Below are 13,143 nucleotides of genomic sequence, written 5' to 3' on the forward strand. Positions count from 1 at the left end.
GGACCTGTATACAACATTGTAATTACAGTTTAAATGAGCCGAGTGTTTTATTTCAAGCATTTTGAGCATATTTCGTTATGTAAAGTTTTATAGTAAGGGCAATGATTTCAATAAATTAATCGACAGAGGCGGTGTTGGCATGATGTAGGATTTAATTCAGTCTCAGTTGTTTAATAAAAATACGTGTTTGGGTTCGATTAGTAAGTTGTTGGGTATCAATTTAATTTTCTGATGATGATTATAATGTCTATGTAGTTTTCTGATGATTGTTGTTGTCTTTTCAGGCTTGAATCACCTGATTGTCCGAAAAGTAAGATGATTCCGTGCTTCGGAGGGCACGGTAAGCCGTTGTTCCCGGTTACTAGTAAGTAAGTAGTTGTTACATGAGCCATGTCAAGGGCCTTTGGCGGCTCAATAATAACCCTGACACCAGGGTTGATGAGGTTGGTAATTCACCTCACAACCCACACGATAGAAGAAGAATATGAATTGTCTGGCCTGTATCAGCCTGAATTCATATTGAAGTGTTTTCGTTGTCGACTTGATCATCGACCAATTGGCCCTTTTAAATACAGTTCTTTTTTAATTAATAATATTATTCCAATAAATGAATAAATCTTTAACAGAAAGATATAAGTTGTTTTTCACTATTTATTGAAGTTTTCTTGCTGTATTTTATTATTCTTTACAAATTGAAATATTGAGCCTAAGAAATTAAACCTTGTTTATATGTTGTTATTAGTACCTAAAAGCTACTTACTATCTACAATAGTTTTTCATAAAAGTTAACTTAAATAATAAAAACAAATTATTATTATCACTACTTCCGCCTAAATGATAAGAATCTACTACATAGGTGGTCAAGAAATCCAAAATGGCCCTCAAAAGAATGCCAACAATCCTTAAATTAGTTTTAAAGGGTTATTCTGGTATGCGATATTTACTATCAGTACCTAACTTAATAATTATACAAAATTAGTATGACTTATGATATGTCATGTTAAACTCATTAAAAATGAGAAATTATATTTGTAACGCGGGAAAGAAATTCTGATTAATTGGTTTGGGTGAAATATTTGCTATTAAAATGTGGAATTGTTTTGATATGTAATTTAGTAAACTCACGCCCTTGAATTTTAAATTCTGAATTTTTTGAATGTAAGATTGTTTTAGATTTGATGCCCTCAATTTTATCTTTAAGGCTTCGTCACACTAAATGCAGTAACATCACAGCTCAAGTTGTTATACAAGAAAGTGAATAAAATACATTACACCCCCAACAGTAGCAGCACAGCAAGGATTTTTTGCAGGTATTTTTAAATCTTCTATCGTGTGGGTTGTGAGATGGATTACCAACCCCATCAACCCTGGTGTCAGGGTTACTATTAAGCTGCCAAAGGCCCCTGACATGGTTAAAACAAAAACACATACACTACACTCACATGCCTATACACATAAATATGTGGCTGACATGGCTATATTTTTAAATGAAACGTTATGATATTATAATAAACTAATTTGAAACTAATTTTTCTTTTTTTAAATATCTCCTTAAGTAGGCTGAACGACGTTTATACCTTTGCCTTTGCTTAGTTTGCATTAAAATTTTAATATGCCCAAACTGTGGGCGATCCCTAAGAGTATTCAGGCCCAATGTTGCATGTATCTTACATGCAATATATAATTTTGTAATTTTTCATTTCTTTAATTACCTAATTTTATATAGATTATGCTTCTAATAAACAAGATGGGGGTTAGTGGTCCTCATTGTTATTGAAGTTATCTCATTTAAGCTTGTTAACCGCAGACTCGTAGGACACCTTAACCTAGTGATGACCGTAGATTACTTATATTAAATTTTATTTATTATAGTTATAAACGGCATTTGGCAACGACAATTTGGGTAAACATACTACTTTTATTTAACTTTATTTAGCTAAAATAAACACCATCCGCCTGATTTGAGAGAAATAAAGCAAATTAAGACAAAATCTCGAAATGGTTTTAGAATTAAGTAGTGTATTTTTTTTCCTTACATACCGCGTTTGCCGCAAAGTCTTTTGGTGTATTGAAGCTTTTACTCTGTGTCCAGCACAAAAATAGTTCATTTTATTCAATATTCATCTAACTTTTTAAATCACTCGTAATTTTATTTTATTATCAAAATGCCATACGAAGATTTGTTACACCATGTGATTTATAGTTTCAACTTATTAATGTGAAGAAAATTTATTATATTACATCCATTGGGTTTATTTGATTGGTCATATTTCATATTGCGCATCGAAAATACGTCAATACAATACCGGTATGGTTTATGAAAAATACGCCAGTAAAGGTACGTAACGATCTCCGTGGTCCAGTGGTTGAGCGTTGTGCTCACGATCCGAAGGTCCCGGGTCCGAATCCCGGTGGGGACAAATCACTTTGTGATCCCTAGTTTGGTTAGGACATTACAGGACACCTGACTGTCCAAAGTGAAAATAATGTATTTGCTGGTCTTCAAAACTAAGTAAGTAGTAGGTACTGCATTTTTAAAATTGTAATAACTTTTTCGGTACAAAAGACAAACTTTCGAAACAAAAAGGACTCGAAAAAGAGTTTCACCAAAGAAAGCTGATAAAATTACCTATATATAAAACTTTCTTTTATTAAAACTCTAACTTCTACAGTTTAGAAAGAAATAAATTATTAAAGTGTAGCACTTAGTTTTGCAGGTCAGTGTAGGTAAATAACTTGCCAGAGCGGAACCAAGGGTTTGCTAATAGTTTATAGTTAAGCGGAACCCTCGGCCTATTTGTTCAGCCAAGTAGTGAATGCTGTCCAAAGCAAAGATAGGTTAATAAAAAAACAATAATAGATACTTAGGCTTTTCCTATCCTTTCCGATCCTACATTGAAGATACTTTTGATTAATTAGTATAATAAGATAAAAAAAGAATGGTACATGCCATGGTCTACGAATCTACGTATGGCATTTTGCTATTAAAATAAAATTACGAGTGATTTAAAAAGTTAGAAGAATATTGAATAAAATTAACTACTTAATAAATCATTCAGTCGCTCAATCGCTCAGTGGGTAGGCCCGATAGAAGGTGGACCGACGATCTAGTGAAGGTTGCGGGAAGCCGCTGGATGCGGGCAGCGCAGGACCGATCGTCGTGGAGATCCTTGGGGGAGGCCTATGCCCAGCAGTGGGCGTCGTACGGCTGTTGATGATGATGACTTAATAAATCATCGTAATAAGATTTTTTTCTTAACAAAGTTTATGTTATTCTTGTTTCTGAACCATCCCACATCTAAATATACCTCTATCCTCTGGTCACGTGGAAAAATTTGCAGTTGAGCTATAAGGCCGAGAAGAGTAAAGAGTATTCTTAGTACCATGTCATTCTAACTTTCTTCATAAATTGAACTTTAGTGTCCTACTTAATGACAAATATGTTAGTGGGACAGGGTTCTGAAGTGGGGACATGATGTTCTCATAACTGTACGTCCCGCTATCTTGTATGTGTGTACATTAAAAAATATTTGATTTGATGAACAATCTCAGCTCATTACTCAACTGTGACCGCATATTTTTCGTCACCTACAGACTGCATCGTGCTAACTGCAAAAAAATAATTAAGGAACTTTTCACAGCAAGAACAAATTTATTTACAATTAAAAAAGCCCTTGTCAGAGTTGACGATACGCAATAACTTAAAACCAACTTGAAAAGGCGAAAGAAATTCGCGGACCTGGCCTATAAACCGATCACGGGCTCTGACGGATTACCAATTCATATCACAGTAGCCGACCAGCCAAACTAGACCCTAGAAAGGAAAAAAACTCAACAGGTTTTTGTACATAAAAGGGTACGACAGGGGGCCAATAAAAATGGTCATTTACGCACATAAGTTTCACGACCAGCAGTCATTACGAATAAACTGACCAATTACAATAAATTACCAGTCGCGTATAGTAATAAAGCAGCCATTTTCGTAAATAAATAAATGGTACAGTGGCTCTCAAAGTGTTTCACTCGTAGTTCACACCTTGCTAAAGGTCATTGTCTCTCTCAAGAATTAGCATAAATTTAAAGGTAAGATGTAATTTATAATTATAATAATATGTAATTATAATTTTTCATAGTGCTCTGTATTATATCTGTGTGTCCATTATGTAAATCACAACATTCGAAACCGTAATCTGGACCCTTCGATACAAGCTGAGCTTAGTGCAGGGACCTTAATTTAAATTAGTCGTGGTTCGAAGACAGACAGAGGGCAGCAGTAAATGTCAGTACTATTCAGATACGGAGGACAGGAGTCCTAGTACGGTTTTGAAATAGATTACTCTGGGCGCCATCCCACTCGCGTTAGACAGAGTACTGCGGGGTGGAAGGCAGAGGGAAATCACTGCTCTACTTTTCCATAAAAAAGGTAGCATGGAGAACGCTGCACCGACAAGAGCGTGGCTCTTAAATTAGTGATGATGATGATGATGTGGTTTGAAGAACTACAATCTCGTCTCGTGGATTTTTATTTTAGACAATAATGTCGTAATTATGTAATCTTCTTTATTTCAATGAAGTAGAAAAACCACTTCCTTAAATAACAAGAGTACATACAAAAAGTCGTCTATGAAGACAAAATATAAGTACGAACCTTGATTTTTGTTTTGTATCGAGACCTAGGGAATCTAGTTGTACTGGCCGCTTTATTAGATAACGACTATCTAGTGACGGTTTGGGTTTGGAGTTCCAACCAACCTCACTATAGTACTCTCTCTCTCTCTCTCTCTCTCTCTCTCTCTGTAATCCGATTTCCTCAATAAACGTATCGGTGTTATCCTGAAACTCGCCTGAAGTTTGCTTCGTCTCCCCAACCCCGTTACAACTTGGTCAATCTCGTCGTTTATAGAATATTCTATGCTCCAAGAAGGTGGTGAGAAGATACCAATACTTAACCCGCGTCGGGCATACACCGATCTGCGCGTCCAGTATAATAACGCTTTCAGGATATTGTTGAGGTTGCCGCGATATTGCAGCGCCTCTAGTATGTTCGCTGAGGCCCACACAGATGGTTTTGCGGCGATCATGCGGAAACGTTGTGCGTCGCTTCTCACGCAGACTCAAGCCAGCCCCAACAGTATCCTGAAGACGTTATGTGATAGGTGGTTCTCCCCCCTTCTAAAAAGGTGGATGGAGCTTCACACCCTATAATTTGAACTTATGATCGTCCGAATAATGTCCTACTAACACTAGTTTATAAGTCGTTTGTATACTAACATTCTATGGACTTTGTCCGAAATAAACGATTTTTATTTATTTATTTAACCCATCAGGCTACGTGAAATCACGTATAACGGAATAAAAACACGCTTACCAATCTTCCTCGGTACAGTTTGAGATTCGCTGAAATAAATGAGCAATTAATGTGACAGCGGGCGTGCGTTCCGTTCGACGCAGAATACGAATCTGGGCATTAAGGCTACTTGCAGTGGCGAGTTTTTTGCCAACGCTACCAATTAGTTGAGACAGGAAGAGCCTTAATGGAGGCTCAATACTGACTGAATGTAAAGGATGTCTTCATAGACGACTTTTTGTATGTATTCTTGTTTTGTCCATAGAAACGGTTTAACAATAGGCCTATAAAATATAGGTTTGTCCGGAGTGGACGTTGCGGACTTATTAGGTATAATTTCTGAGGATCGCTATTTATAGTGTGTTAGATCAGGATGGACGTGTTGAGGACTATTTTATTATTCTTCACATCGTTTTTGTGAAGTTGTAGGCCCACAGTTGGGCAAATGTTTGTCGTATTTGATCGGCTCTCATATAATTATTATGCGGTGGTGATTACACACTTGTAAGATAGTCCACATGTTGCTTTACAAAATGAATGTGATGCACGTTGAGAGGTTATTGACCCATAACTTTATTATACAATATTTATATTGCCATATCATCATCATCATCAGCCCATTAACGTCCCCACTGCTCGGGCACGGGCCTTCCCTATGGAAATCATCATCATGGATGGATAGGGAGATCGGGCCTTAAACCATCACGCGGGCCCAATAGGCATTGCCATATCGAGCAACAATAATAAAACATACACCATATCTATAGCGTTAAAGGGGTCCGCTTACTTAACCTGAAGATTTGACAGGACCAGTTTTTTACAGACGCGTCTGGCTGACTTTCCAAGCTGCGAAGGGAAGCCCAGCCCAAAACGGTTATATCATTTAGCTCCGAAACGCATTTCTCGGGAATGAAGGCTTCCTCACGGTGTTTTCGTTCATCGCTGAGCATATGAATTCGAAAACAATTTAGAAAATCATCGCTTTAAGACGGTGCCGAGATTCGAACCTGCGATCATGCAGTAAGAATCAAGCGTTCTTCCAACTGGGCTAAAACTTTTTAATTAATTCTTTGTATAATTTATTTGTATTTTTATTGAAAAATATAACATACATACTTGGGTACATAAACTGCATTTGCTTTGGCCTTATTTGAACGTGAATTTCGAAAATTAAATAACTAAATAAATTCAAGGCTTGCCTTGCAAATTTGCCTATATTAGATAAGGCGAATTTAAACAACAAGGAAAAGGTTCTAATGATAAAGCATAAGTCGTTTTAATTCAATTGTTTATTAGACTGACTGCTCGGTACACAAAACTGACTTAACTACTAATGCTATGCGTACAATGCAGATCTATAACGAATTTAATCAATAATTTACAACAGCTTCGATTTAGTATAAAGGAAAATATCAGTTTATCACCTATAGTTAAGTATGTCACAGAAAATGGAAATAAATAAGAATTTACTAAGATTTTTTCAGATACAGTATGTTGTTATGTTATCAATTGATCATAAAGAAAGATATTATCTGAATATGTAATTGAATTTTGAGAACATTACTTAAATTTTTAAGGCAATCTATAGTAGTCTGAAAACATCAGTTAGGTTTAAGTTATACTATAATTGTACGTACATAAATCCATTTTAGACCAAATGAATTCGGTTAATTGATTTACCACGACCGAAATAACTTTATTTTTAAATGAAAAGGTCAATAGATATTTTAAACGAACAAACTGTATCATATTTAAATAATAAGTAATATTCTAATATAATAACACTAAAGTGTCTATTTTCACGTAAGTCATTAAAAAATCTAATATTTTAGAAGTTAACCTATTTAATCTTACGTATACAATAATTTAAGTACTATTTACATGGCTCTATGTTATTACGGGCTTTATAATTTCTTTGTTAACATTTGTTTTTTTTTATTAAAAAGGAAATAAATTATGTTTTATTACCTAATCATGGAAGTAGTTATAATAGATTTTCTATTCTTCTTTGCGATTTTCTATTGTAAAAGAAAAAATATAATTTCAATTTTGAGCATTTACTTAACATACTCACTTTATTAAAAGCACGAATTAATAAAAAAAAACATGTTGTCGAGTTAAAAAAATTCAAATGTTATGTAATTAATACATGAAGTCAGTTTGTTAAAAAGTAAAAATAAAATGCATAATATTTTACGGAGTATAAAATGGATGCGAAATTATAGAAATTGCGAGAAAACTTAAAAAATAAAAATATATTTCATTTAAAATTTTAAAAATGGAATAAATTTGCAATTACAAGTTGCTAAACAAAAATATTGTAATCGTTTCCATCTCAACGTCGCGGCACATTTCATTTTTTATGCACGAAAAAATAAATAATTGCTAGCAGAAATATGTACGCTTAGAATTCTAATTGTGACGTTTACGGTCGTAAAAATTCATAATTGCTTAAGAACACACATTTTTTTCCTATATCATGAAAATTATACTTTTTATTACAAGGGACTTCAGTAATTATCGAGTTGGAAATTGCACTTAAAACATTCTTATTAATATAGTTATACTATTTTATTTACACTTTTATACTTGTGCGAAGACATCACTGATTACCTATTTAGATATTGTATAATTCATCCAGTTCATTAACGAGTTATTACGATTGTCAAACCTAGGTATTATTATATGTATAATATATGTTCAGGGGCCTTAGCAAAGTTGCAAACGATTACGAAAAACGACAGTACATTGACAAAAAAGATGACACGTCAGTTTTCATTGTTGATAAGTGACAAGTGTATACCGTCACATGTTATGGTTGGCGTTCATTTAAATTAAAAGTAGAGTCGCATTTCTTCTTCTATACAAATAACCGTTAAAAACTAAACAACCTATACATTTTAAATCTCGAACACAGTAGCTTTTTTATTTTTAATAGTGTCACTTCACTAATCACTTCGATTTTCACAGTTCGCAATTTGAATCGATAACCGTCACCATTTTCTAAGATGGCGGTTGTTCGGTTTCACGCGTTCCCGCGTGATCCAGTCGTCAATGTGGCTGTAGAGAGTTCAATATGTTCATATTAATAGCGTGTTGGTGACTCGGTGGGCCTCCGAGGAAGCTCAGTTGAGGTCTAGTAGCCGCTGCCATAGCTGCGAAGAGGGGGGGAGCTCCTCCCCCTCCGAAAAGGGCGAAAGAAGGCGGCAGCAGCGGCCGCGCTGACAAACGCAGCTTTTCTATTTCTGCCTCCTGTAAACGCTTCGCCTTCGCTCTCCGGTTTTGAAACCAGATTTTTACCTGAAAATACAATCAGCAGTTAATATATTATTTATATTAGCAGTCATGTTAGGTTAGGTTAGGCACGGTTTTATTGTATGTAAATAGGCTTTTTCTACTCTGATAAATTATGATAATTATTAGACTTGTATTTCACAGTGTTTGACATCTTTATTGATACACTGCTTTATGCTGTTTTTAGAGACCTGGGAAGTCGCTATTTATACCATTATTTTTTTGAAATAACTTATTAAAAATGATAGGAATGCATTTAGCGCGGGCTTCTACCTGGTAATTTTAGGAAAGTAATGCTTGAAAATTGGTACGATGCAATGTTTAGGGCAGGTGCGTCCAGAAATCGTTTCGGGGAAGATAAAGGCGAAAGTGACTTTGCTTCGGTCACATGTCGGCTCGACCACCGTTGGTTTCAAGGCACATAGAAATTTGGCCGCGACATTGGGCTCCTCTCATTTTTGATCGAACTCTTTTCATTATAAACGGTTTATGCGTATTTAAAAAAAAACTTATATTAACAAGTCCGTCGTGTCTTGTAGAAAAACTAGTGAACGTATATAATTTAAAAAAATAAAGTAAAGAAGTTATGTAAAAACGAACGAGAACCTCTAGTATTAAAACACATAATATCGGGTTCTTACCGCGGGATAAAAAAAAAGCAGGGATATGAGACTCCCGATATTTCGACACTGTTGCAAGTGCCATGATCACGGGATGACTGGGCTGTCATCCCGTGATCATGGCACTTGCAACTTTTAATTATGATAATAATCGCGTAAACTTAAAACCGCTAGTATTATTAGGTACGTACTAAGTAATACCAAATCGAAATTCGGCAGCGCACTGGAGTTTAGCGCAGGTATACGATTCGCTAGACTTAAGTGGAGATGGGCAGGACGGGAAGACTACAGATGGACTAAGGCGGTTACGGAATAGTGGCCAAGGGAAGACTTGCACAGGACCGGAAAGGATGGCGTGAAAGAGGCGTTTACCCAGCAGTGGGTGGATACAGGTTGAGTAGATAGATAGACTAAGTAATACCAAGTTATTTTGTAGTAGTTACGACGTACCTGTGTTTCAGTAAGCCTGAGTGAAGAAGAGAACTCAGCTCGTTCAGCGATGCTCAGGTACTGTTTATCCCTGAACTTCTTCTCCAGCGCGAGGAGTTGTTGTGTGGTGAAGGGCGTCCGTGGCTTGCGGTTAGGCTTGTGTTTCCGTAGCTGGCACCTGACCACTGGGGGACCACTCGGCGGGCCCGCTGTGGACAAAAACAAGTTTTTTTTTAGATTAATTGTTACTTGTAATTTTGGATTAAGTGTTACTTTGTTCTTGTGTGTTTTGTTGCGTGCGGGAGTTACATTGATTCTCGATTTGTTGCATACTTTACTTTAGCTGGTATTGCGTTGAAATGCAATATGCTAGTTTTCAACTAAGTAGTCAAATCAGTTACGTTTTACTGAACATTGAAACGAAATTACTATAGATAGAATTTTTATAAAAAGTACACTGTGACGTCATAGATAGATGTGATATCATGTCGGACTAATTATTAAGTACGTTTTTCTTGATTAGTAAACAAAACGTTATACTACCCCAATTTATGGTAGTGAACTCGTAGTGATTTTTATTCTTTTCCCGCTTTGTTTTAGATTTTAGCTGTCAAATTGCGCTATTGGCGAGTAGTTGATATTGATCGCGGAAACTGCAGGGATGGATGCGGTACTTAAACTTATAAATAGTTCATAGTCTTAGCCTAGTATCGTTTTTGTTAAAGTCTTAGAAGGATTTAAATCCTTTTAGTAATAGATTTCCTATTCTAACGCCTATGAAAAGGATAAAAATCCTAAGGCAGTTTTTTAGACTTCTTTATAAATTGATTTCATCACATAAGAGCCACGTTCTTTTCGGTGCTGCATTCTCCATGCTACTTTTTAGGGAAAAATAGGGCTGTGGTTTGCCTCTTGCCTTCTGCTTGCTTATTGTTTTATTGCTAAAATTAAAAAAGAGACAGCCAAATTACAAACGATTACGGAAAGCAAAACAACGATAAATGGGATAAAAAATGGCAGTGACGTGTCACCTAAATTTTAATGCCATACTTATATTTTATTTATGTACTTATATTGTATATTTATACTGTATTTTATTTATCACTATCGCTGTTGCTTTTTGAATTCGTTTTGCAATTTGCCTAACCCTCCTGGGATAGTAAACGTAACGCACTTTGTTGTTTATAATTAGCCAACGACAAGGAACGACCCATTTCATAAGTGTGTGATCTTAGTGCAGGCATATTATACGTAGATGTTAGTCTCGCTCCGTAAGCTTAACTGCTGAATGTCAGATGAATTGCTTCGTTGTGGCCTTTTTAACTCCCCTCGTTTTCTTATACCATGCTAAGTACAAAACCTAATTCGTAAACCCTGGCAATCCTGTCAAACGTGTCACTTAGTTGGCCACCCAGATCCAAATGTTCGCGGTGATTGGCGTAATAGCCCGGAAAAGTAGGAATTATGTCCGTTCCGCGAACCGGCATTAGGATGAAATAGTTCGGCCATGCTAAATTTGAGTTTTATCGTCTTGTTAGTTACCGAGTGTAAGCAAATAGAAAGTTGTTTTAGGGATTTTACGTAGATATACATTCACTCCCGTAATCTGTATTGGGGTGAGCAAAGGTACAAATAATCTGAAGGCAACTTGAGAGAGTCCATAATTCGGAGTCCTGTTGATAATTGTAACATAAAAATACCTTTTTAAATAAATAATTGTCTACTTTTTAATTCATCCTCTATTCATCGGTCTATCTCTTAATGTAGGGCGCGTTTGTAACCTTTTGAAACTACTTCAGTCTACGGGTGAAAGTCAGTAAACCACACTCACATTAACAAGTCCTCTGGATTGAAAAAGGCTTTTGTACCAAAAATGGTGCTCCATCCTTTATGCCTTCTCTTCATGACGACAGCACTATACAGTGTGTTAGTGACACCGTAACGAATACTGAGGGGGATGATTTAGACCATGATTCCGAGTTGATATCAAGTGAAATTTCCTGTCGGAAAATTCATGAAACTATTAGAGTTTTTTTAATTATTTTCAGTTCCATACTTTTGCGACGGAAAATTCCACTTGATATCAACTCAGAATCATGGTCTGAATCATCCTTCAAAGTTTTCGTTACGATGTCACTAACACCCTGTAGTATAGTGTCTAAACGATAGAAGGAATGAGTTACTATTGAATGTGTATAAAACATAGAGACACGGACCTCCGCGGGTATGAAAACACACGTCATAAGAGACAAACGTGATAAACTAACAACACATAATTGTATTTTTTTATTTAAGTACCTCGCCCGGCCCAGTTTTGCTTGACGACCTTAAATTCGCAAATATATATTTCGCTTATATTTTTGACCTACGTAACAACCCAAAGCGATGCTCCATCCGATAATAATATTTTTTATAGCCTAAAAAGGCTAATAGAGGGTCTTTTCCTATTCCTACTCGAACAGGTCACGTTTAAAACAATTTATAAACAACTTAGCAAGTGAAATGAGTAACAAAGTTCAAATTCGTTAATGAAATAATTACGGTTATCGATTTGGCGGACGGAAGTGCACGATGGGCTATCGACGTGCATTATGCAGTCGGCTGCACGTTTTAATATCCACACAGGGTGTCTGGTAATACGGATAATAGTGCCCGGTTAATTAACGTATATTAGATAAATAAATTGCTGTGTTCTATAAATGCGTGATATCCCTGTTAGGAGAATGCGTTGCTCGGTTCTTGCTGTGTGTGGATTGTGGGTGTAAGTAGGTAGATGGTTAGAGGTCGAGGGTTCTAGTTCCTATTGCAAAACACCAATTTGTTCCTTCCACTATTTAATAAAATTGTTATTAAAATAGGCGTCGGCCATTCAATTCCGTACAATATTGCCATGCAAAAAATATTAAGTAATTATTTTATACTTGTGTTGCCAGCAACACGCGTGACTTACATCGTATAGTCGCAGGTTCGAACCAGCTGGGGTTATAAACCACTGAATTTGACTTTATGAGCTTGAATTCATGTTTGGATCATAAATGATTATCACGTGCTCAGCGATGAAGAAAAATATCGCGAGGAAACCCCTGTGGGTTCTCGGGACTGTTCCCGAGAAACGCATTTTCGGAGGTATGTGACGTAACCTGTATTGTGCTGGTTTTCCCTTCAGGTTGGAAAGTCAGACAGGCAGTCGCTTCTGTAAAAACCGGACCTGTCAAATATTCAGGTTAGGTAAGCGTATACGGATGTATAGAATTATATTGCTTCTCTTTACTTTGGTCAGAATAATAATGGGTGAAAGGTATAATACCACATTTTATGCAATATTCTAATAATAACAGGGGTCATCATTAATCACCTCAAATCAAGGGTTATACCCACAAACAAAGTTAAAAGATGCATATATATGTTGTTATCCATAAAACTAGAAATCTGTACGGTCACGAGCATTACTAT

The 13,143-nt window shown here is 36.0% G+C and overlaps 1 protein-coding gene across 2 annotated transcripts in view; it reads right to left on the reverse strand.

Annotated features, from left to right (window-relative positions):
• Positions 1–6,618: 6,618 nt before the first annotated feature.
• Positions 6,619–13,143, reverse strand: part of LOC126377185 (muscle segmentation homeobox-like) — a 33,040-nt gene continuing 26,515 nt past the window's right edge. For both annotated transcript variants that reach the window (XM_050024879.1, XM_050024878.1), the window contains exons 2-3: positions 9,712–9,899; positions 6,619–8,647 (exon numbers count right to left, since the gene is read on the reverse strand). In XM_050024879.1, coding sequence (XP_049880836.1) covers positions 8,399–8,647; positions 9,712–9,899 — 437 coding nt within the window. In that variant the 3' untranslated portion in view covers positions 6,619–8,398. The remainder of the gene's footprint in view (positions 8,648–9,711; positions 9,900–13,143) is intronic.

This window comes from Pectinophora gossypiella, chromosome 22 (genome assembly GCF_024362695.1).
Source record: "Pectinophora gossypiella chromosome 22, ilPecGoss1.1, whole genome shotgun sequence".
Lineage (NCBI taxonomy): Eukaryota > Metazoa > Arthropoda > Insecta > Lepidoptera > Gelechiidae > Pectinophora > Pectinophora gossypiella.